General features: G+C 33.9%; 1 protein-coding gene across 1 annotated transcript in view; it reads right to left on the bottom strand.

The window, feature by feature from the left end:
• The window catches only part of LOC118746341 (RNA-binding protein Musashi homolog Rbp6-like), a 141726-nt gene that overhangs the window by 44017 nt on the left and 72992 nt on the right, over positions 1–24717 (bottom strand). The window contains exons 4-5 of the mRNA XM_036480196.1: positions 24248–24283; positions 14473–14556 (exon numbers count right to left, since the gene is read on the bottom strand). Coding sequence (XP_036336089.1) covers positions 14473–14556; positions 24248–24283 — 120 coding nt within the window. The remainder of the gene's footprint in view (positions 1–14472; positions 14557–24247; positions 24284–24717) is intronic.

Below are 24717 nucleotides of genomic sequence, written 5' to 3'. Positions count from 1 at the left end.
AAACTCTCGCACCGACTAGGATGAAAAGACAACAACAACAATGTGGCTGTGAAGCCGATGGTACACCGAATGAGCTACTCAAAGCAGGGCTCGAAAGAATATATTTGTGAATGCAGTTTTCTGGTCCATTCAATTCTAGTATAATAAAGTAAATGTTTGAAGTGCCTAGAGAGCACTGTTGATTTTTAGCAATTTTTTTGTCCACATAAAAAATGTCGAATATGCTTCCTATGGCAGAAAGTGAGTGAGTAAAAAAGTGTGAAATTTTGATGAAATTTTGTAGATTTTTTTAATTATTGTACAAAGCTTGGGACTTGACTTTATGTGGATTTTGTTATAGAATGAACCAATTAAATAATTAAAGTTAAATAATAATAATAATAATAAAGAAGTAAGCAATCAAAACTTGTCAATTTGTGAGTGCAGTATAGTGATGATATGCACTACACATATGCAAACGCCATCAAAGCGACTATATAGTACCTCCTAGCTTCACAAAAAAGGTCTCTCCATATTGGGATACGCGGCACTGCCGCATAATGTCGAAGTAGTAAAGAAATTTGTTACTTAGAAAGCAGCAGAAACACCACTAAAAATAGCAACCTGGATATCAAGATAACGGTAAGAAGCTCTAGTGAATAGGTGTGCCTTTGGACTCAGTACGAAAGGATCGAATGCAGAAAGACGTTGTTATATGAATTAGCTAGTGGCGATATTATTTATTCTACCCCATTTTCTGATGTAATAAATTTCTACCATAATAGGGGTGTTCACGATTTGTAGCATTTTAGATGCAAAGTTACTGAATAGTAATTTAGCGCGAGATTTTTTGTTTGTTTTAAAAGCAACAAAACACGTGCTGAATTGCTACGTAGCAACTTTATACCTGAAATGCTACAAATCGTGAACACCTTTAATAATAAAAGTTTGAATTATAAAAATCATCGAAGAACCACATTAAGTAAAATCCCGAATTGGTTCTTCGGTCATATTATGACCCTTCACTGGGATCATGCCTATCCGTCTAGCTCCCGACAAGGAAAACTATCGAGGCGCTAGACCCAAAGATAACGCTAGCTCTAAACAGCCACTCTCCAGTAATTCTGAACAGCTTCCGTCTAATCAACTGTCGCATTACTAATCACAAATCCCATACAGTCCCTAATATAAAATGTAGAACTGGACCTTCTCATAAAGGCTTTCTCAGAATTCTTATCAGCAAAAGGGTTGGTTACTCCAGGTAGGATTTTAGTACAGACATTGCTAAAAAGTATCTCAGTTAAGGAAATTTTCTCAAAAACAAAATAGATTATCCCAAAGGAAAACTATTTTTCCGGAGCCAGCCCAGGAGAGAGATATTGAGAAAAAAAGTGTTCAGCACCAAAACCTTGGGCTTGTCCAGAATATATTGGGTGAAAAATTTGTTAAGAAAATCGATAAAGGCCTGAATAGATTATCTGTAGAACCTCTTTTGGCATTGTCCAACAAATCTCAGTAACGGAAATCTATCCAGGCTCTAGACGGAATCAGGGCTTTGTCTAGAGAATTGGTTGGGTTGGGTACGTGTAAGTTGTATGTATAATTAGCAGTAGTTGTAAATTGTAAGCCCGTTTTTGCTGAAAGATTATTGGTTTTTAAAATTTTACTAAAAGCTCAAAAAGCAGAGGATAAATAAATAATTTCTTGAATAACGACAGCTTTCAGTTCTAAAACATGCAGTTAAAAAATGCATTCATGCATTGAATTAAAAAAAGCAGGGCACCGCAGAACAGGAGTAATTATGTACATACATTAGACAGGATCGATTTTGTTTCTGCGGAAAATAAGTGCCATTTTACTGCACTGTATTAGTTACAGTATATTTTTTTAAACCAAGTTATTAATATAAACGTGATCTTTTCAATAAAAATCATAATTTAACCGTAATTTTGTATTTTTATTTTTATGATTATATTATAACCGTTATTTTCAGATTAAATTTTTTAGATCATAAACGATTTCAAAGCGGTCATAAGAACGCGATATCCATTATAATAGTTAAAAATCTACGAAAAAACCCAAAATAACAATTATTTTTGACAAAAAATAACCACAAATTACCGATTAAATTTTACTGAAAAAAATAAAATATTTGAATTTAGCAATTATTCTTGATCAAAAAAACTAGCTATTTTGCAATGATCAAAGTATACAAATTTGGATATTTAATGGTTTTTTGGCTACCTGGGTAATTTTAATTCTTCTACGGTGATGGGAAATTAAGGTTCCGATTTTCAGCTAACGAAAATTTTCTAAGATACGAGAAAATTCGCAAACAATCCTAGAAATGTGAATGCTGTTCTTGCTTTCACTTTTCTGAAAGCCAGAGAAATAATAATTTTTGTTGAAAAAGATAAATTTCAAAGGCAACATTCGTCCAAATCGTTGTTCGACTGTATGACTTGGCTTTCCGGACTCTTATATAAAAACCAAACCATTTAACAAAACCCTGAATTAGTACCAAATACGTCTTATTTCACCAGTTCAAACGGATACTATTTTATAGGCTTGTAAATGACCTTAAATAACAGCATATTTTCATTATTACAAAAGGTTTAAATAAAAACTTCGCCCCGCCTTAATATGCACTCAAATTTAGTTTTAATTAAAATACCTTCATTAAAAAAAAAAAAAAATGGACTGGAATTAATATGGGTATTCAAGGAAACGCATATATGCCTCGTAACCGTATAAATCTCGGTAAGTAAATGGATTTTCTATACAAAATTAGGTATACTTGCTAGTTTTGAAATGGTTACGAGGCATTTATGTGTTTAGATGAATTGCCCTAATCTAAAGTTTCTTTTTGCGAAAAACTATAAATAGTATATTTTTTTTAGAATTCTCTATAAATATGTATGTATATTAGACTGCAAGAAATGAAAAGGGTGAGAAAATACTTTTCCAATGATTACTCAAGTTTTGCTTAAACCAATCTTTCAAAAAAGCTCAAAACCAGCACCAAAAATCTCATTACTACGATTCCGTTGAAAATTTTGTTTACATATTTTTATGCAAATTTTTTAAACATAACTGTTTTGTCATTTGAGGTGATTAAGAAAAAGTACTTATAAACACTATTTGTATAAAAAAAAAACTAAATTTTTTGAAGTGTTTTCGAATCGGTCCAGCTCACGTAAATCTTCATATTTTTTCGAAATATTTTGTAAGTATATTAAACAAGTGTGGATTAAATCGAAGCAGCTAACTCTCCACTCAATTATCTCTTCGCTGTGAGAACGTTCCCTTCCTGTTTTTCTTTTGCTAATGTTTTTAGCTTTGTTGCTTCATTATTTGAAGGCGCTCTCATCGATTTCTGGCGTTTTTTAGTACTTAGCAGCTAAAGTCTAGAGCTTGTTTTGTTAAAGAATCTGCAGATAATCTCTGACGATTTATGCATTTCTATATTGTAGTGAATATGTGTGGGTGAATATATAGTATAAATGCGGATATGTGTATGTAGTTCAAACAGTCTACTTTAATGTGTTCATATACATGTAATGTAATTAGTACATACTGATCTAACACTTAATATTTTTTTAGCACTAAATACGTAAAACTCTATTTTGGTTATTGCATTATCAAATTCTAGTAAATACCAGCTAAAGATTTCTTATTCGGCGAAACGAGCTTATAACCGAATGAACCAACAAGCGAACGAACGAACGAACAACGGGTACCAACTACGTATTATATGTATGTATATCTTCCTACGAATATTACCAAGTGAAGACTATATGATCCTCATAAAAATATATACCAGATTAACTACTAAATCTACGAGTACGAATACATTACAGTAGTCGATTCAAATAGTACTTTGATACGCTCTCTGGAATTGCATTTGTTCAAGACGGCGCTAAGCTAATATACGAGTACTATATATATGTCTGTAGGTGTATAACAATACATGGCAATGTGTGCGATAACAACCGAATAGACCACAAAGAATTTTCACGATTGATAAGGTTCGATCAGAATCCGTTGTACTGCTTCCTTGTTGTGGTATGTCTGTATTTTTGGTCTTGAGCGGGAGTTTTTTGAGTGCTGTGGATTTGGGTTGTGATTGTGGCAGCTGGCTGGTGGCTGGTAATGGTAAGCGTGGTGTTAAATAATTTATTAATTTACGTTTTTATGGTGTTGTTGTGGTCGTTGCATTAAAAATTTATATTTCCTAAAAATTGTGACTTAATTGCAGCGGTACGTGTTAGCGCAGTAGCCAAGGGCAGAGTTAAGGCCGTTTGATGCTGCGCCGGGCCTACGACCACCAGCTTGTGCCGTAGTACCACAGGTACCAAAACTTCTACCGATTCCGCATATTGTTAAGCCTATAACAAAGCGAGCGAAAGAAAAGCACACAAGTCGAAGAAGTAAATGAGTGAATAAGTGAGAAAGAGAGAGAGATAGAAATCAGAACATTCAATATTTACTTTGATAAGGATGAGTATTTCCTCTCACTACATGTACATACCTACATAATTAATAATATACAGATTTTTGCTTATTATGTTAATACATATGTATGTACATATATACCTATATTTTTAAGGCAATTGATAAGGGTTAACTGGGAACTGAAATATAGATTATGTTTGGTCATAATTAAATACAATTATTTGGAATGGAAATTGGAAATTGAGACTAGTAAATTGTTGAAAACACTCCCTCAATTAAATATTAATGATTTTAATTTTAACTGGTAAAAATAGCCTTTTAGCCATCCGAAAGAAAAATTAAAATCCTTTTGGACTTAAATTTCTTTCCTGCAATTGGATGTTATTTATAAAAAGCGAATAATATTTTAAACAGATTCATAAATTATTTAAAATTTCTTGGTTTTTACAAACTTGGGTTTAAGGTTAACCACTCAAACAAAACTATCCACACGTGTCAGCATGAAGGACATCTGACAAATGGGCCTGTAAAGTTTGGGTATGGTGTAATCATCCTTAGTAACCTGAAGCATAAAAACGCTTTCGCCTAGCCTCCATGATCGTGGCATGAATAAAAGTGCCAGCGACGTAGTTAAAATCTTTTTCAAGGTTGCCAACGAAATCTCATCTTAGTAAAATAGGCCCGATGTCTTCTAGACCCGATCAAAAGCATATTTTATGGCGTCTTCATTCATCAATCATCTGCCAACAAACCATTTGTACCTAGAACCACTGTTTTTTTCAGTCTCACACAGGTGTTTCGTACAGAAGTGCGGTTTTATTTATTTAAAGTTTACTACTAGTTTCCACCAAATCAGTGCACAATAGCTGTAATAAGCTTTGTAGTTTGGTCTTTTTTTAAAGACTTCCAACAGCCCTACTTGACTTAATTGGCCTACCTGGTACTGCATTGTGCCCCATAGAGCTGATCTGAGCTTCATCTCTGGGATCGAAACCTATAAAGAGGGTCACTTTGAGAAAAGTATTCAAAATTTTCCTCCACCTATATTACCTTCAATCTAAAAAATTTTTGTTTAAATTTCTGACCAGTATCCTCTCTTAATGAATTCAAAAATTTACACACCATGTTAATTAAATTAAACACTGATTGTTTAATTTTACTTATCATAGAACGAATTTCAAATTTGTTTTTTGAGTTCCAAGCATTTATTGTTCACAATTCCACAGTTTACACATAAAAAGTTTAAAACTTCCTCTAAACATTTTTTTTTTAAATTTACGCATACAAAAAGAGTTACCGGTTTCCGCTCCTAAGGCGTGCAAAATTAAACTTTGTCTCTTTACTTTTACATACCAGATTTGCCACATAGAGAAAAATTACACACAAAGTGTTTAAAATTGAGTAAATATGAGCACCTAAAATTTATTATTTGTAAAAAATATATTTTTACCTTCAAAATGTTTGTAATTTTATAAATTTCAGTGTATATTTCAAACAACTCATATTCAAAATTTAATCTTGAATATCTTCTGCGGATATTTCCGCAGATTCTGGTTGAAAAATAAACACTTTTCAGTAGTAGTTTTGCATGCACTTTTTAGAGTTTTGATTACTAAATTTCATCTCTACGCATGGTCACCGATCGTACCTAAGCCAATAAATCAAAAATTGAGAATTGAAGCGGAGAATGTAGGATATATGCATATATGCAAGTATTCTTAGATTTTTTTTTACTTTTACATTCCCAAGAAAGATACTACTTATTAGGGAGAACTCACTTTTGTTTTAATACTATAACGGGCGTTTTTTTAGCCTCCAGCTTTCGGTTATTGGCACTTATAACCAACTGGTGCAATTAACAGTTCCTGAAGATGAGCTTAGATTGAAGTCGAAACATCAACATGCAAAATTGCGATATAATTTTTCTGAGCTGTGTAATTTTTATTACGAATCCTATTTTTAAACTGGAATGTTGCAGTTGAAGTTTGCATGGATAACAGTTTTTTTTTTTTAATTTTTCGCCAGTTGTACCATTCATTTTGATTTTCTAGCTAATTTTTGAGGACACCATTTTAGAATATTTTTGCAGTTATAAAATGCACATTACTACTCAACTTAGATTGGAGCTTGAGAAAAATTCCGTTGAGCAATAAAATAAACTTAAGGTTAATCTATAAGATTTTATTTTTTATTTATGGTCACTTACACGAATATTCATTTGGTTTACATTTGTATTTGTATGAAGTCTTACTTGAATGTAAAAATATTTAGCAGTTATTTATATCTTAACATTTCCCAAAAAACTTAACTCTTAACGCTCAACTTTTGATTGATGCTTTTTCTAAATTTTTGGGGTTTTTAGTCATGCATACATTTGTTTTTGTATATACATGTGAATGTATGTATGTATGTATTTACAATAATTTTTAAGATATCCAATATAGAGCTCTGCACATCATTAAAAAACAAAAAAAAAAAACAATTTATAATTAAAGTCAAAAGAACATTAGGAAAGCTCTAAGCAATAGAGTTTTATACGTGTAGAAAATTACACTCCAATAGTGTTCGCGTTACTTTCTGAGGCCAAACAAAGGTACATACACAACTTTGTCTAAGTGCATTGTGCGACACGCATTCATTGGCTAGATCTTTGGTTATCTTATGTTGTTGTTGTTGCTGCAGGCGCCGTCATCGTCATATAATCACCGATCAGTATGCGGTTATCGGGTACAACACTCATTACACCACCTTTGCGAACGAATGCGAGCCAAAAAGCGAGTGAGCCAGTGGTTAAAATTTGGTGCGGGAGTGCGAGGTTGAAGAAGCGAAGAGTAACCGAAATGTTTAGAAATGAAACGAAAAGAAACAAAAAAAACTCGAATCAAAACCAAATATTTAAAAATTAAGATATAATTTTGAATGAAAATAGGTAGATCATTAAAAATTAAAAGAAATATGAGATAATAGTTATTAGCTCTGGTAGGTATACAGGTATATAGGAGGAAACAAATTAAAACTCCCATACATACAGATCATAAGTCTGTTTTTTCCACCCAAAAACAACCCTTTGTATATACAGTACCTCACAAAAAATTTGGTATAAAACGAAAATTTTCCATGTTAAAAAAAAAACAAAAAAGTAAATAAGTAAAAAACATGGCCTTGAAGATCCAATGTGACACCACTGCGAAACATGGGAATTTCAGTGACTATTTTTCATAGAAACATTTTGAAATTCTTATAGACTATACTTAATAATTCCGTAAGAGAACTAAAAAGCCTGCTCTGCTCTTGGCCAAAGCTGGGCAACTGCAGAAGAAAATCTCTACATTTCTTCCTCGACCTCATCTCTGCAACTTCTGCAATATTCGGCCCTCTTGCCATGGCCTGTTGGCCTCTGGAATCATGTTATTATTGGCAAGTCTAAAATATGATGCGAACAAAATTTGAGTGATTTGGATCCACCCAAATCGATGTTATTTTACATGAAAATGCTGACTTAGACTGCATTTATGTACAAAAAACTGTATGAATGATTAGCAATGGTTTCCACTAACGAATCTATGTGCTATGCGCGGACATGATTTGCCAAAGAACAACTTGATAAGTAAGCTGGTTGCGAAAAGCTTTAAAAATAACTTGGAAAAGACTTTCTGTGACATATGAGAACAGAAAATGGCTGTCAGAAAAATCCTACAAGTACGCCCACAAAAATCGTAAAATCAAGAAAAGTTGTAGAGGTTTGCTAGGACGAAAAAATTGTAATATGATTCGACAGCCAGCGCGAAAGCCATCAATTACTTATCTTGCTACACTCTTAAAGCTAGATAACAAGCTATTGAGCAAGATCTTAACAACGGAGTCAGACTGATTGACAAGGCTCCCATACACCTCCGTGCAATAAAGGCCGTGAGTCAAGCACCAAGAGGAAAGTTCGACAACGAAAAGCTGCAATCGCAACAGGCAGCTGCCTCAATAATTAACTCTTCACCGTTCGGATGCAAATGAGCAGTGGGATTCCTTATCCAAATCTCCTTGCACCACTGCGGAAGACGTGGCTGGCAGAAACTGGTATGACAAAGAGTACCGTGTCGCTGCTGCAGAGAAATACGCCATCGAATATTGAGCGATTCCGGGAGAAAAGGAGGGATAAAATAAGGAAAAAATACTTTAGTGTGAATAGCTTGAGATGTTGGAAGCTGGCTTGAAAATTTAAACGGGAATTTAATGAAATGATTTCGTGATTGGAAATATTCCCTACAGAGACAAATAATCCGATAACAGATGTCCTGAGTAAATATGAAATATGGAGAGAACACTTTCGAAATGCGATACTGGTGCCCCTTGACGAAGAAGAATGCAGAATAATGTATAGGGACGACAACCACGGCCATCCCCCGACCAATGCGGGGTAATAATAGCAAAAATGCGGTTTAAAAATAACAAAGCTGGACAAAAGGTGGATCTGTTCAATGCCGGTGGCGAAGTGCTAGCTGAACGCACGTATTTATATCTGTTTAATTGAATTTGGTTTGATGAATACTTGCCCAAGGGTTGGAACCTTAGTGAACTCTGCCCGAACCCCAAGAAGTAAGATCCTGCTGTTTATGCTAATTACCATTGACAACATTTTAATACTTCCTCTGGTCCTGAAAAACCCCTTAGCAAAGATAACGACATACGCCACCTTTTCCTCGGTTTTAAAAGCCGGTTCCGATAGCCGAAAAGAAGCTGCCTCTATGACACCTTGTCTAAATTTGGAATCGCCACAAAATTAATACGGCTATGTAGAGTGACGTTGAGCGCAAGATTTAGCGTCTCACTTTTTTGTGATTTCTTCAAAGCGTTATATATGCTGTCAATCGCTAGAGCAGCAAAATATCAGCATATGCTGATATGGATGACGCCAGTTGCATTCTCCAGCACGGAGAGGGAGGTAAAGAGGTTGGTCTGAAAGCACTCAAGATTGTTTGTGCATTGGGACATATGCCACTTCGGCAGTTATAATTTATCTACGTAGGATCCAGCATTAACTCTGCCCAATGTCAGCCTGTAGATGAAGCGCAGAATACTTAGGGAACGTACCCATACTACGTGACCCACTTTTTCCAATGTTTAACCTCCCCCTCCCCCCTCGGTGACCTCGTGTAGTATATTTCAAGACCCCTACCCCACAGTTTTCACGTAGTAATTCATAAATATGGTTTTGATTCATTTCTTGCTAACAAAAAGTTAAAAATTATTTGGCTTATATGTATTTGTCTTTATTAATATGGCGCTTGCTGCGTGACGGCAAGAGTGCATGCCTGAAAAATTATTATCAAGATAAAACTTACGTCAAAGCTTAGCTTAATTTTTAGAAACAAAAGTCCTGTGAGTTTAAAAAGCGTCAAACACTGCGCGCCATATTTGAATGTATCTCGAAAAAACGCAAGTTTTCCTTAGAGGATATTGACTACGTGATAAAAACCTAAGCCCCCCGTCCCTCACTGTGACCAAGCGTGGTATTCTGAAGATCCCCCTCTCCCCCCTGAACAGGTCACGTAGTATGGGTACGTTCCCTTACATACAGTGGCTGTCAAAAATGGATGAATGATGTCTCGTTTTTAATATTTAAAATGTTTTTCAAGCTAACATTTTTTTTGATATTTTTTATAAAAATATGGTTCATGCTTTAACGAAAACCATATAAATTTCACTTTCAAACTTTATACATTTTTATCGAAATGTCTACCTTTTTAACCAGCATTTCTTAAAATTTTTTGGGTAAGCAGTTAACAGGACTATAAAATGTTACTAAAATATTCCAATTTTTGAGCGGCTAAAGAAGCGCATTGATTTTTAATATTTTTTTTGCTGACGGCTTTTTCGGTTTTTTCATATAAAAAGCGAAATTTGGGAAACCTAGCGTTCACTTTATATATTTTTTTCGCAAAAGGTCTAGCGCATATTCCTTCACAAAAATTCTTGTTTACATGGAAAAAGTACAAAACGCCGTCAATAATAAAAAAAAAAAAATATTAAAAATTATTGAGATTTTTAGCCGCTCAAAACTTGCACTAATTTTAGAATCCTGTTAGTTGCATACCCAAAAATTAAAAAAAAATCTTGTTAAAACACTCGAAATTTGGATAAAAATTCTGGATTTTTCTAAATTCTGTATAAAGCTTGAAAGTGTAATTTATATAATTTTTGGGAAAGCATGAACCATATTTTAAAACAAATTTCAAAAAAGGTATTGCTTAAAAAACATTTTAAATATTAAATATGAAACATCATTTATCCACTTTTGGCCGCCACTGTACATATGTATGTATACCTTGCCAAAAGGCGCTCCTTTGGGCTTGATAGGCAGAAAAGAAGAGCATTTTCGCGACGAACAAGAATTACAGTAAAACCCGCTTAAGTACCTCACGAAAAATCTCGATGCGGGTACTTAAGCGAACATACTTAGTGATGTAGTTACATAAAACATGAACATTTAATGAAGTATACGTATTTTAAAACCAAGATCGTAGCATTATCTAAACAAGAAGGAAAACTTTATTTAAAAAAAAAAAACAGATAAAGCGATGTTATGTCATTTTCACAAGAATTAAATCAAAAAGTCATTGATTATACATATTTATAAATACACACAAACAGGGCATATCATTTGGGACCAAATTAAAAATTTTATTGTTTACCACTTATGTTTATTTTTTAATTTTTAACATTTTTCAATTTAAAAAAATTTATTCCCTAACAAATACTATAGACACTTAAAATATAAGCTTAAAATTTTGCAGAACACTGAAAAAAATGTCATCAAAATTTCAAACTTGTTTTTCAGTTACCCTTGATTTTTTAGAATTTTTTGGCGAAGGTGTGTAGCGCTGCGACTGTTTGAAGGAATTAAAAAAAGCACTTAAAAGGGGAAAATTATAAGTAAAATGGTAAATGGGGAACGAAAAATGTAGGTACTTCGGCGGGTTGGGTACATAAGCGGGGAGGTGCTTAAAAGAGGGTATTTTTTTCAGAATACATTAAAAAATTCACGGTGTCCAAACTGTTGGGAACTTAAGCGGGTTAGGTACTTAAGCGGGTTTCACTGTACACTGAAAAATGTAGACGGCATTGAAAAAAGATGTGACGAGATAGGTGATGGGTACCGAAGAAAAAATGAGCGGGCGTTTCAGCGATCTGGAAATAGTTTACCGCATAACAATTCAATGAAGACGCTTGTTTGACAAGATATTCGACTCGGCATCAGTGGATGGACAACGAAATCAAGAACGCCCACCAACACAGCCAGGACAAAATGCACTGGGGATAAACAATTGGGACAGATTTGCTTAGGAAAGAAACAACTGGGGCAAATTTTTTCGGTCTTGCCCCAAACAGACAAACAGTTTTAGTACGTGGCCTTCTTACAGCGGCAGTATCTATTCTCACAAAAATCCTTACAGATCACTGTCTAATTGCCACACATGTCTCGAGATTGGGAGTGAACGCGGAAGACCAGTGCCGCAGCTGAAGATGCGAGGAAGAGGAGGAGAGTGTATCTCCAGTCACTTGAACCTAACCTAGCAGCGGATATAATTTCTATTTTCGAACGGCAACTTCTATACAAAATAATCTCCATACAGGTATTCTTGGGAATATAATGGGAATGGAGAGTTGAGGACGTATTGAATTAATGGCCAAGGAGATCTATTGCTAGTGAAAGTACCAGATCGCGAAGACTGAACAAAATGATCCCTGCCCTTGATCAAGGTACAATAATGGATTTCAGCTTTTGCCACTGATGATAATTAGATGTCATTGTGGGACCGGCACCATTTTATCTCTGTCAAGAGACATTAGACTGGATGGCACTAGGGGTCTTCGATGGGCCAAGTCCTTCGGATCATATCCTGATTTTTGAAGAAATTCCAAGGACAAAATTCGTGATTTTTTGTCAGTGTCAATATATTCAAATGGATAACAGGAGGAAATGAATTAGCTGTATTTGTTAAAGGCTGTATGAAACCTTATTTTGATATTATGCTAGATAATAGGTTTGAGTATGCAATTCCAAGAATACACATAAATGTACATACATACGTAAATACTTATGTACATAAATTGTGAGATATGGCTTTTAAAAGTAGTACACAAATTCGGGATGTGGCCAAGTGGCAAAATGCTGGTAAGTTTCTGTGAATTTTAAAAGACTATAAATGGGCAAGTGTTTGTGGTTTTGACACATGGCATACAACTTCAGCCACATAAGACCATAAACTAAATATACCGAAAATATTCATTTACAGTAATTTACACATGGTTATGTATATCATGCAGCATTTAGCATACCTTCCATATTTTCCAAGCATTTATCATTGCTGCTTGCATCGTTGATAGTGCACTTTTCCCTAACGGAATATGCTTGCAGCATGTATTGGCATATGCTTACCCAGTAGGGATATTTCCGCTAAGCCGTAATAATTTTGTTGTGACAGAAGTGTCACAATTATTTTTCTTACGAAAATAGAAGGTCGAGGAGTCAATAGCTAGCAAGGGGGTAGCTACAATTCAAGGTTCAAATGATTTTGATTAACAGGTCAGTTCTGGAAAAGCTCTTTACTGTCTTTCCAAAGACTCATAAAAAATATGCGCCAACTGGAAGGTTTTTGCGTTATGCCGTTCGTCTTTTAGCCATAACTTTTTAAAAACCAAAATTAAATTACAAAAATTTATATGTATCTTTTTAAAACAATAACAACTAATAAATAAAAGAAGATTTAATTAAAAAAGAGAAATAAAATAAAACGAAATAAAGCAAAAAAAAAATATATGTTTACAAATTAAATTATGTTAAAAAAATATTTTTTTCAAAACAATAAAAACTAAAAAGTAAAATGGAAAAAGAAAAAAATTTAATCAAAAAGAACTTATAATAAAAAAGAATTAAAGAAAAGACACCGATAAAAAATTAAACAAGATCTTAAAAACTAAATAAAATAAAATAAATATATTTTCCTTTTTAAAGCAGTAAAATAAAAAAAAATTAGAAGAAAATGAAACTAACCAAAGAAAGACAATTAAATAAAATAAGAAGAAAAGTAATGCAGGTTCATAAAATTAAAAAACATTTTTCTTTTTTAAATAAAATCTAAAAGAAAATTAAACTAAAAATAGAAAAAAATATTGAAAAAATTAAGAATTTAGAAACTAAAAAAGAAAAAAAAAATCTGCTGCCCGAAGACAAGTGCTATCTCTCAAAATAAAATTTCACCAAGAGCGGTGAATGAGAGAGCTTTTTTCTAAGACTTTTGTGCTACGATAACAAAAGTCTTTCGAAGCATTTGGCCATCTGTCTTTAATTTGTCTTACGAAAGACTTTTTGCTATTTTAGCCAGAATTGCCCCTTTAATTTTCCACATATTGGTGAGACATCCTGATGTAAAATACACCAGATAACAGCGTGGACGCACAGAAGCATACTGGTAATGTTTTGCATTCATAAAATTCACCTTTAACATACCTATGTAAGTATTAGTGTAATTGTACATTTTTCATTTGTATTAAATATATTCTCCTTTGTTTTTTCAGTTGCTAGGCATTATGGGTGGCCAGCATTGAGATAGAACAAAACATTTTAAAATAAAAACAAAGCCAAACCTGCTTTGGAAAAAGAAGTACTTACATACTTATGTGTTCACATGTGTGAAGAAGGATACCAATACATGTATGTATATAGTATTTTTGTAAGGAACAATAGTTATGGTTGTGCAGTGTAAAGGGAAACCGGAAGTGAGGCTATGGTTTGAGTAGTGTATTGAAGTTATTATTAAGTATGGTAGTCGAGAGAATAAATATTTGCACTTATGTATAAATATGTAAGTTCAAGTATATAAGTGAATGTGTGCGCCTGCACGTATGTGTGTATGTATGTATGTAGATATATTAAGCAGTATTTATTTAGTAGTTGCCAAAAGTTCGTGAATGTATAGAACGTGTTTGTATGTATATGTGTATGTATATCGGGAATTTGTAGAACTCAGTTTCCATACTCACCAGCAGGGTAAGGCAAACCGAAGCTTGGATATCCAGAGTAACCACGTCCGGCTGCATAGGCTGCATAGGCGGCTGCCGGAAATCCTGTCAGAAATGAAAAAAATAAACCATTAGAAAGAAAGCAAATATTCGAGTCGAATGAAAAATGAATATGAGATGAAGTGGTTATTATTCAACAAAAATGAAGCGTAAAAATATTGTGCAAGGCGCAATCAAAGTTTATGCAAGCAATTGAATTATCAGCAAGATTTTCAAAGGCTGCCTTACCAAGATGCTTGTGGTTTTACTGAGCACAAATTGCAATGTGCTGCGGTTACTGCATACTACATTTATGCATGTATGCATGTGTGTAAATTAATCTACATACATACTTACATTCGTACGTGCCTCTGAAGTGGCATTGTGGCCATGAAGCGAGCAACCATCATGTCATAAGTTGGAAATGAAAGGTTTTGGGGGAATTTCTTCCGGTTTGCGTTGGCAGGCACTTGTGATTTGCATTGCTTGCATTTAGAATAATTAATTGCATGAGAAATTAACAATTCTCCCATGCCAATCTCTTATATAACTGTCCGTTTTGCCAAGTACATATGTAAGTATTTATTATGCAGACGATGCATACCAATTACATATGTATATATGTATGTATGTATGTGCTAGTGTATGCATGCACATGTATGTCACGCTACAAATCCAACTAGTTGTAAAGTAAAGCAGGGGGAGCGATACTAGTTCGCGAACTAACCGAAATCAATGGTTTTTTTTTTTACAGATACCCCATCTAAAACGTAACTTTCAAAAAGCTGCTTTTAAATTTAGAGTCGACTTTGCTTTGACTATAGCTAGAAGCCAATATATTCAACTGCCTCTTTTAACACGTATATTTAATTGGTGATTCACAATATCTTAAGTCTTCAAATTGTTCTACGTAAATAATAGGTTATAAAGGCTTTAGGAAATTCGCTGTGTTCAAAAATATTTCGATGTAGTTAGAAATCCTTTAAAACCATTTTCACCGTTATTTTCTCCTTCTTCTTTATTGGCGCTGTAATCGATTTCGACCGAATCCAAAACACGATGCCAGTTATTTTGCATATAAAAATTTCAAGACTTAAGATATTACGATGCTTAACAAGCCTTGTGAACCCCCTTATGATAAGTTTTAAATTAAGCAGGCATTCTTGTCGTATTCGTATAGCACTGGTGAATAATTCCAGAGCAGCCAGGTTCGATTCTTCGAAAAATTATTTTATTCAAAGGAAAATATACATTATGGGTATTCATCTAAACGCTTAAATGCCTCGTAACGGTATAAACCTCGTAAATAAATCGGTTTCCAAAACAAAATTAAGTAAGTTTACATGGTTGCGTGTTAACAAGGCATTTACGCGTTTAGATGAATTGACCTATTTTTTATTTTATTTAACACCTTAACGCCTTAAAAGTATTTTTGTGTTCTTACTCCCTTCCAAAACTGTTATGGCTTCATTCCAAAAAAATAAATAGGTATCGTGCTCTTTCTTCAAAAGTGTATTAATTAATTATTTACCTTATCTTATTACTTTAATCAAATACACTTTTAAATAGATGTAAACCCGCAGAAAAAATATTTTCGACAGTAAACTTTCTTAAACCTCTTGATAGTTTGAAACCCGAATTGTAATATTTCTTTTTTTTTATCAATTTAATAAGTGAATGCCATTTTGCAAACAGCTGGCAACCCTCCTAAAAATATATTTGGCAATAGACTTTCCTGAAGTTTTTTAGTTTGATACCCATATTACAATATTTAATTTAGGTTGTTAATTAAATCAAAGTAAGCCTCCTTAAAGTTCTTTTTTTTTAGGTCATATTGATATATTGATTTTATCTTTTAAATTTTCTTAAACTGCAATTTTCAAAAACGCATAGGTGAAAGTTGCATTCAATTCCATGCATTAGTTTTCGAGTGATGCGCGTACAAACAAATAGACAGACACAAATTTTAAAAATTGTTGATTTGGCTTCTGTTGTTCTAATAAAGACCCCCATATTAATTTTTCTTTAATATCTATAATGCACAGACATCGGGTTGTTATATGTAGAATGAATCATTCACAAAATCATCCTCCAAAGCGATTTGAATTCCAAACCTACGATGCAACGAGTAGAAGCGGTAGTCTTTTTCCCTTTCCTATGTCATAACTCACTTCTCCATGGGCGTAGCCAGGTAGGGGCAGGGAGGTGCTCGAGCCCTCCCCCCTAACTTTCAAATTTTCCTTATATATATATAAAGTAGTACACTGAAATGCCCCTAAACTTCATTCTGGCTACGCCGATGCACTTCTCAGCTTTCGCAGTCGCAATACATGTGTACCATATTAGGGTGTTTGATAATTCGCCGTTTTTCAAGACCGGGTGTCAAGCTATTCGAAATATGGCAATTTGAAAAAACTTGCTCCCAATTTTTGAAACAAGAAAAAACAGAATAAACCGGTTTTATTTTATAAGTATGTATATGTGAAAAATTCACGTTCGGTCTTATTTGAACTTTTTTTCTAATAATTTTATTGCATTTTTGCTGTTTTTTTTTCGGAGTAAACAAGTGCTCTTGCCGCCGTAATTTTAGACTTTACCAGCAGCCACAAAGGCAAACCTAAAAGTGTAAAGTTTAAAAACTGTTTGCATTACAACTAAATACACAGAAACAAATTAGGAAAGCTTGGCGAAACACTTAGCAAAATATGTAAGCGAAAAACATTTATATACTACAATTTTTCATTTTTTTGTACACTTTTAAATTGAAGCTCCGGCGGAAATTTTCCGGAGGCATTAAATGGGCAATAACATGAAGTATAGGAAGTAGCTGTGGCTGTAAAAAACAATATAATTTTGTATATATAATACTCACGTTGTTGTTACATAATACATAAAAACATTGTTCACTCTCAAAAATAAAGCATGTCGTCATAAAAAATATTTTAAAAATAGTTCATGAAAAAACCCCATCTTTTTAGGCTTACGATGGTGCGATTTTAAATCCCTAATTTTATGGTCTTCACTATGTAAATCAGCTTTAATAAATTCAGCTTATGTTTCTTTAGCTTTAAAACGGTGTTAGAATGAAGTATCTATGATGAGCAGAATGCGAGATATAATGATTTGAAGAAGTGCACGAAAAAAAACCTCGAATACGTGTTAGGTTATTTCACGATTGAGAGAATACAAAGGTTGCGCCGATCTCGGACCGCTATTCCTCTCTTAACGAATTTGACAGAATCGCTGTTTGCATGACGTCACACTTGTGGAACTTGTTTACGTTTTGCTTGCAACATTTTTTCTTCTTCTTCCATTCTTGCTCACGTTTTGGCATTTCTCTCTCGCAATTGCACCAGTGTGACGTCACACAAAAGTTATTCTCAAAAATCCTCTCTGATCGGCGCAATCTTGTATTCTATCATTCTTGAGCTTATTTCATGTATTGAACTCATAAAAAAATTGCAAAGCCAATCGAAAGTGTGACACTAAATTTGGGGTCTGATAGGAAAAATAATGCTTCATATACATACATATATTTTCTAGTTCCCTTTGGAAAAAAGTAAAATAAATTTGTAGTGAATTTCATTCACTAGTCGCGTGTACTAAATACATCCGATGAAACCCCCGGTTTATTTGATAAGAAAGCCGGTTTATTCGATATTCGAAAAATGAAGATTTCAAAAAAAAAAACGCCTGAAGATATCAAAAAAATCGTCGGAAACCGGTTTGGAAAACCCGAGTCAATCACCCTAATATTTACCTTTAACACCCATGCATTCGGCTTGCACAACGCGTTAATCAACTCTCCCGCTGTGCATTTGCATTACAATAGTTCGGAGACAGTCACAAAGAGTGAATTGTTGAATAAACGCTTTGCCAGACTGTCTCCAAAATTTGCTGCCGGGTATAATGGCTACTCAAATGTATGAAGGTCGAACGATAGAAAGCAAGACAAGTTGGAAACTTTTGTGCATTTCCTGAACACGTAATCAAAATGTTGCTATTGTTTAATGACAGGGATAATATTAGACATACGCCTACACTTACTCAATTGCTGTTATAAAACGTGCTGAACTTACATTACATTTTTTGGTAAATTTTTTATGAAAATATTGTTGGCTTTTTTGTGTATTTTTGGTGAAAAAAATTTATTCATTGGGATTTTACACAGTTTTAAGCATGGCTGTAGAACATATTTTAAAAAGAGAACTTTTCCAAACATACTTAGCTAAATGGCGGCTTTGTTGTGGGAGTGAAGGATGAAACACTTACCGAAAAAATAGTGAAAATATTAGAAATCGAGTGATATCAATTAATATATCGACTAAAGCGTCGACCCATTTTTTATATATAATTATGTCTTACTTTGTATCTAATACATGTCGCATAAACGAAATCGGTGCGTAAATACGGGTTATCAAAATATCTCGACCACAGCGGTACCTACATACATCACTTCTAATTTTTGACTATATAGACCTTATCCTGGAAATTCTCATATAAAATTTATTTATAAATTCTCACATAAAATCATGTACATGCTTTGATACCATTATTATACAGCCTAGATATTAGAAGTACATAATGCAAAAATAAAAATTTGTAGAGTCGAAATTGTGGCCGCTAGGATTTTTCTTCCCTAAATCGTTCAAATTACGCACTGTGCGGCAGCAAAAAAGACTCAGGGGTGCTTCACATAAGCACCTTCGTATATTAAAATTTCGTGGGCTACAGCACTGTATACCCAATAATTTTCTAATAATTCAGATTAAAAAATTTAATTTATGATGAAAACTTGTTGTTAAATTTTGTATACAATTTGAAACTTTCATTAACATGGTTATGGTAATAGCAAAAAAAATGTTTTTATAAAAAAATGAATGAACAAAAAATCACCGTTCACCCAATTTTGATTGCCAGTGAATGTAGGCATGCTTGAAAGTAAAATATGGACTAAATTTTTTGCTTACTTAAAACTATATTAATAAAAAATTTGATACAAATGTATGGTTATTTAAAAATTAACCACAGAAAGATCATCATGATGAGAATTCAATTCGGCGTCAATTTTATATTTCCACTTTTAAAAGAACTAAAATTTATGTCAAAATTTATTTTATGTAAACTTAAGACACCGAACTATTAAACAACCGTTTTTATTAAAAGCTGCATCATGTATGAAATTTGCCTCCGTACAAATATTCTTGTCAGAGTAAATACAAGTTTTTGTTTATGTGAAAACCCTATTTTAAATTTCAGGATGTTATGTACCTTTATTTAATACGCATTCTTTACTAAAATCAGCTACAATTTTCTTTCTTTTACGATTTGTTCCCTAATTTAGAAAATTTTTTTCTCTCATTCAATTACGGTTTTATCAAATAAAACACAACTTTTTTCTTTCCTCTATATTATGAAATTTTCAGTCCCTATAAAATGTTGGGACATTGGTAATTAGATATGTGTACTGACTTCATAGCATTAATGGTCTAGATTTATACTCTCTTCTCTACTTAGGTCCGTTTTAATGTTCTTACAAGGCTTGATATCCTTCGTTTAATGTGCATACTTACTCACATGCAAATATTTATATATACATACACACATGCATAAAATGTTACTTCTGTATGCACATTTGAATCCAAGTATGACTTTAATTACATTGCCTTCCATATACATATGTATGTATGTAAATATTTATGTAAAAGTACGTTAGTAAATGTATGCATGAAATTACTTTTACTTGCTCTTTACACAAAAATTAGTTTCGCTACGAAAGATGTCCTCAAGCCCCTTTAGTTTTGCAAATTCAGCTTTAAAAATTTTCCATCAATTCTACTGCTTTGAGTTGTATTGAATTTTCTAATTTATATTTTTTGAATAAATTTGCTCAAGTAAATTCGAAATAAAAATACTCGATATTCAATACTTTCCTCTTGGGGGGTTGAGATGAGGTTGAAATGTGTAGTCGAAATTTCGTTTTCAACTTTACAGTTGTATCCAAAAATTGTTACATAATTTTGTATTCGTGTATTGTTTCGACCCACTGAATCAGAATCTGATGTCCGTTTGACTCGTATACCTCCTAAATATCGAGTTTGGGGCGAAAATTGTGGGACAATTTACTCGAAGTTTTGAGGGTGTACGAGTAAAATGGACCTCGGAAGCGGATTCAGCGGGTCGAAAGACATGTCGGTAGGTGTGTCCGGTTAAAAGCACTCCCCACTTTTTTGTGTGTGCCAGTGTTAGTAAATAGCTCACGAAATTTCTCGGTTTTAGCTGTCTTAAGGACGGATTTTTCAAGTAAAACTTCATATCTGAACAATCAGTTGAATGGGACTATAGGGTTTAGTTACGCGATCTTTGTCATTTTTACCGTAAACTCTCGGTTGATAAGTGAAAATAGCGCGTAATTTTATTTTTCCAGCAGCATAAATCAAGGGGTTATAAAGCAAAATCTCAACAATCTGTTATAAATATGGGAGCTACATATATGTTATAGAGGTTCAATTATGCCAGTTCCGACAAATGAATAATAGATTATAAAAAGGCACCAGCTTACTAAAATTCAGTCGAATATCTCCAAAACTGAGGGAATAGTTTGCGTTAACACAGACAGATGGACAGACAGACAGCCAGACATAGCTAAATCGACTTACCGCGACGTTCTCATCATTTTGCTATACTTTGTTTTATGGGTTTATGTCTTCATCTTCTGATGCTTACAAACATCGGATCAAAGTTCATGAAAGGTACTAAAAGTACAATTGTATCTACTTCTTTTCCATTACTGGAGATGAGTGCTAAGTGAAGCGGTAGATGAAAGTGAAAATTGAATGAAAAACATGTATTCGTTTTATTTCTTGACTTAGGAATAGACGTAAATATCGATCAGAAGCGGAGAAGATTCCCGTTTTCATGCAAGGCCCGGTATAACCAAGCTCTTGCTGAGTATGTGGTGAGACTAAAAATTCTTGTACAGCTTGGACTTTGCCTCCTGCGACTACTACGGCGATTTCATCTTCTAGATTAGTTCGTTGAAGATCAACAAAAACACTAAATTCGTATCATTCCACATGAAGGACCTTTACCGATCGATACCAATAATAGAAACCATGAAGACCGTACAATAAATACTCATTGAAAAAATGAAAAGAGAAGCTGCTACGGAAATAGTAAACGCATTGAAGGTTACAATAAAACAGAACTACTTCCGGTTCAATAATAAGATATATAAACAGACGAACGGGTTAGGAATGGGCAATCCGACGTCAGCAATACTCATGGAAGTATTCATACACACACCAGGGGGGAAATATATGGAAAACCTATCGACCATCCTAGGAGTAAAATTCTACGCGAGATATGTCGATGATGTAATATGTCTAATAGAGAGAAATAAAGAGAAGCAGATACTCGACAAACAACACCAGAATATAAAATTCACTATGGAAACGGAAGAGGAAAGAAAGATTAACTATCTGGTTTAACAATTAAAATAAACAGTACCACGAACAAGGTAGAGTTCGGAATATACAGAAAACCAAAGCCACAGATACAATAATACACAACAGCCCGAACCATCCAGAGCAATACAAAAATGCAGCATTTAGACAACCAATAACGAGGCTTGAAAGGGCCCCTCTAACAGAAGAAGACTACAAGAATAAACTGGATACAATATATGCCATTTCGCAAAATAACGGATATAAGAGAGGCCTGGTTGAAAAGTTAAGAAAGGACACAAAATCGAAAACGACAAGCAAAGAGGAAAACTTACACGGGAAAGACATCGTATAGACTTGCCGAATTCCTTCATAAGTACGGCAAGGACCACTGTGGGAAGAATATTGAAAGAGAAAATAAGCGTGGAATACCCGCTAGAAAAACAGGGCGTTTACAAGTTAATCTGCGAGTGCCGATACAGGTACATAGGACAAACAGGACGAAATATGGGTACAAGGTATCGAGAACACACAAGGGATTATAATAAGAAAAAAACGAAAACCAGAGTCTACAACAGAATCGAACATCGCAAACAAAATGATCAAAAATAAGTGCGCACCAATGAAGATTGGACAAACAACAGAACTTCTCCGTGTACAACATGGAGGACAAAGATTGAATATGTGAAAAAATATGGAAATATGTAAACAGAAGATCTTCAAAGGACAAATAATAAATTAGCAAATAAATACTGTATCGGACGTACTGTTTGAATCTCGAAAACTACTGTACGAGAAGAAAAATGACAACAACAAAATATTAAGGATAGACATGGAAGGGAATATACTAACTACAAATGCAAAGAAGGTAAAAATCACTGACTTCTACCTGCCAGCAAAAACAAGCAAGAACAATTCATCTACCTATTGAGCACCGTAAATACTTCAAAACTAAGAAGACGTACCTAACAAAAGAAAGAGGTAGTTAATAAGGAGTATAAATACGAGTAACCAACAAAAATTATCCGGAACGCAAAATGACACTGAGGATGGCACAACGCCGAAACCAGTTTGTCTCCAAACCAAATTTGAAAAGGGATGACGGAAATTCGTTCCAAAATACATCATACACCCACCCTGTCGGAAACAACAACAACCAAAAAGGTTATGTAAGCAGTTGTGTAATATGCTCAGGAATCGTACAAGCCCATGTTGCGAAATGTGCATTAGGCTGACTTCGCTAAGACTGTAGTAGTTTAGAAATCTGGCTCTATGATGAGTTGGTGTTGGACAGGTCGTAATAAGGTGTTCCATTGATTCCTCCTCTTTATCACAAATTCAGAAAATGTCTGTACTGCAAAGGCCAGCGTAAGCACTTGTTTTTTTTAAAGCTTTGTGGCCCGTTAGTGCTCCAAAAAGTTTTAAGTTTCTTCACTAAGCATGAGCATAGATTGAGCTCTTTTGTCACAAGAAATGATCTTCTTGATTGTTCCCTTTGCTAGCAGTGCAGCATATTTTCGACTTGTTGAAATCCTTTTTGGCATGTTGTTGACTCCAAGGAATAGGCTGCGTCTAACCAAAGGGGTGTCTACCCATTTTTTAGTTCACAATGCCTGGTACCCAGATTAGTGTTCGGTGGAACGATGGAAGAGCTTTTGAAGAGTATACATAGAGCTATGAGAACACATTGGCTGTCCGAAAATATGGAGTTTTTTTTATGCACATTGCACTTTTAATAAAACGTGGCCAGTCTCAAGTTTGGTAAGTAGTTCCGCCTAGAATATTCTTACGTCTTCGCTGAAAGGAAAATATGTGCGGCCCTACAGTACCCGCACCTGCACCGTAAGGTGTTTTGGAACCTTCGGTATACCTTGATTTTTGAATCGTCCTACAGCCCTGTTGGATTACTGCTCCAATATTCACGAGTAGAAAATGTGATTTTATGACCCTTGAAAAGCTGAGGAATTTAGAATTTTAAGGTGACCGAAAGGTTGTCTTGTTTAAATTTACTTTTCGCATGTGGCATAAGGGCTTGCATTTCTAATTCCTCTTGTATTGCCACATGAAGCGGTGTAAGTTGAGTAGGGACAGCATACATTTAATGGGTGTAGTGCTCTTCTTACAGATAGGAATGCAGGTCGTTGGATATTCTACAGTTTTTAATGAGTTTTAATATCAGCAAGACATTATTTTTTTGAAAATTAAAGATAGAAGGCACTCAATATAAGCCGATTGAATAAATTTAAGCGTTTTTTAAATGAAAGCAATGACATTGCGCAGTGTTTTTTTTAATATTTATTTTTACTACTTACCATCGGGTAATGTCCCCAGTCCCCACATGATGTTATCTGTGTTGAGGTAAGGGAATAGAAAAGAAAGAAAATTCGATATCAAAAGGATTTAGTTATCTTACGTCAATCACATTTTTTGAAAAACTCTAATAGTTTTTCGGATTGTCAGTAATTATATATGTATGAATAAAATGTTTCTTTATAACGTATGTTGAGTATACAAGTTACATTGATTCTAAAAGTAAGAAAAAATATTATAAAAAATTATCTTAACAAATATTGACACTATTACTAAATTCGTTAATGGAATAAAAAAAAACGGACTAACATTTTTTTGTGTAATTTAAGTTTTATGGACTAGCTAGTTTGCTATTTCATTAAAAATTTTAGAAATTGGTTGCCTTATTTGACGCTATGAATGTAAGTGTGTAGATGCAGTTAGTTTTTGGAAAAAGTTGAGAGAAAAAAATACACTTTTCGAATCAGAAAAT

The sequence above is a fragment of the Rhagoletis pomonella genome, unplaced genomic scaffold (assembly GCF_013731165.1).
Source record: "Rhagoletis pomonella isolate Grant_MI unplaced genomic scaffold, Rhpom_1.0 Rhpom_scaffold_00010, whole genome shotgun sequence".
In the NCBI taxonomy this organism is placed as follows: domain Eukaryota; kingdom Metazoa; phylum Arthropoda; class Insecta; order Diptera; family Tephritidae; genus Rhagoletis; species Rhagoletis pomonella.
Note: the sequence above shows the minus strand (reverse complement) of the source record. Positions and strands in the feature narration are given on the sequence as shown.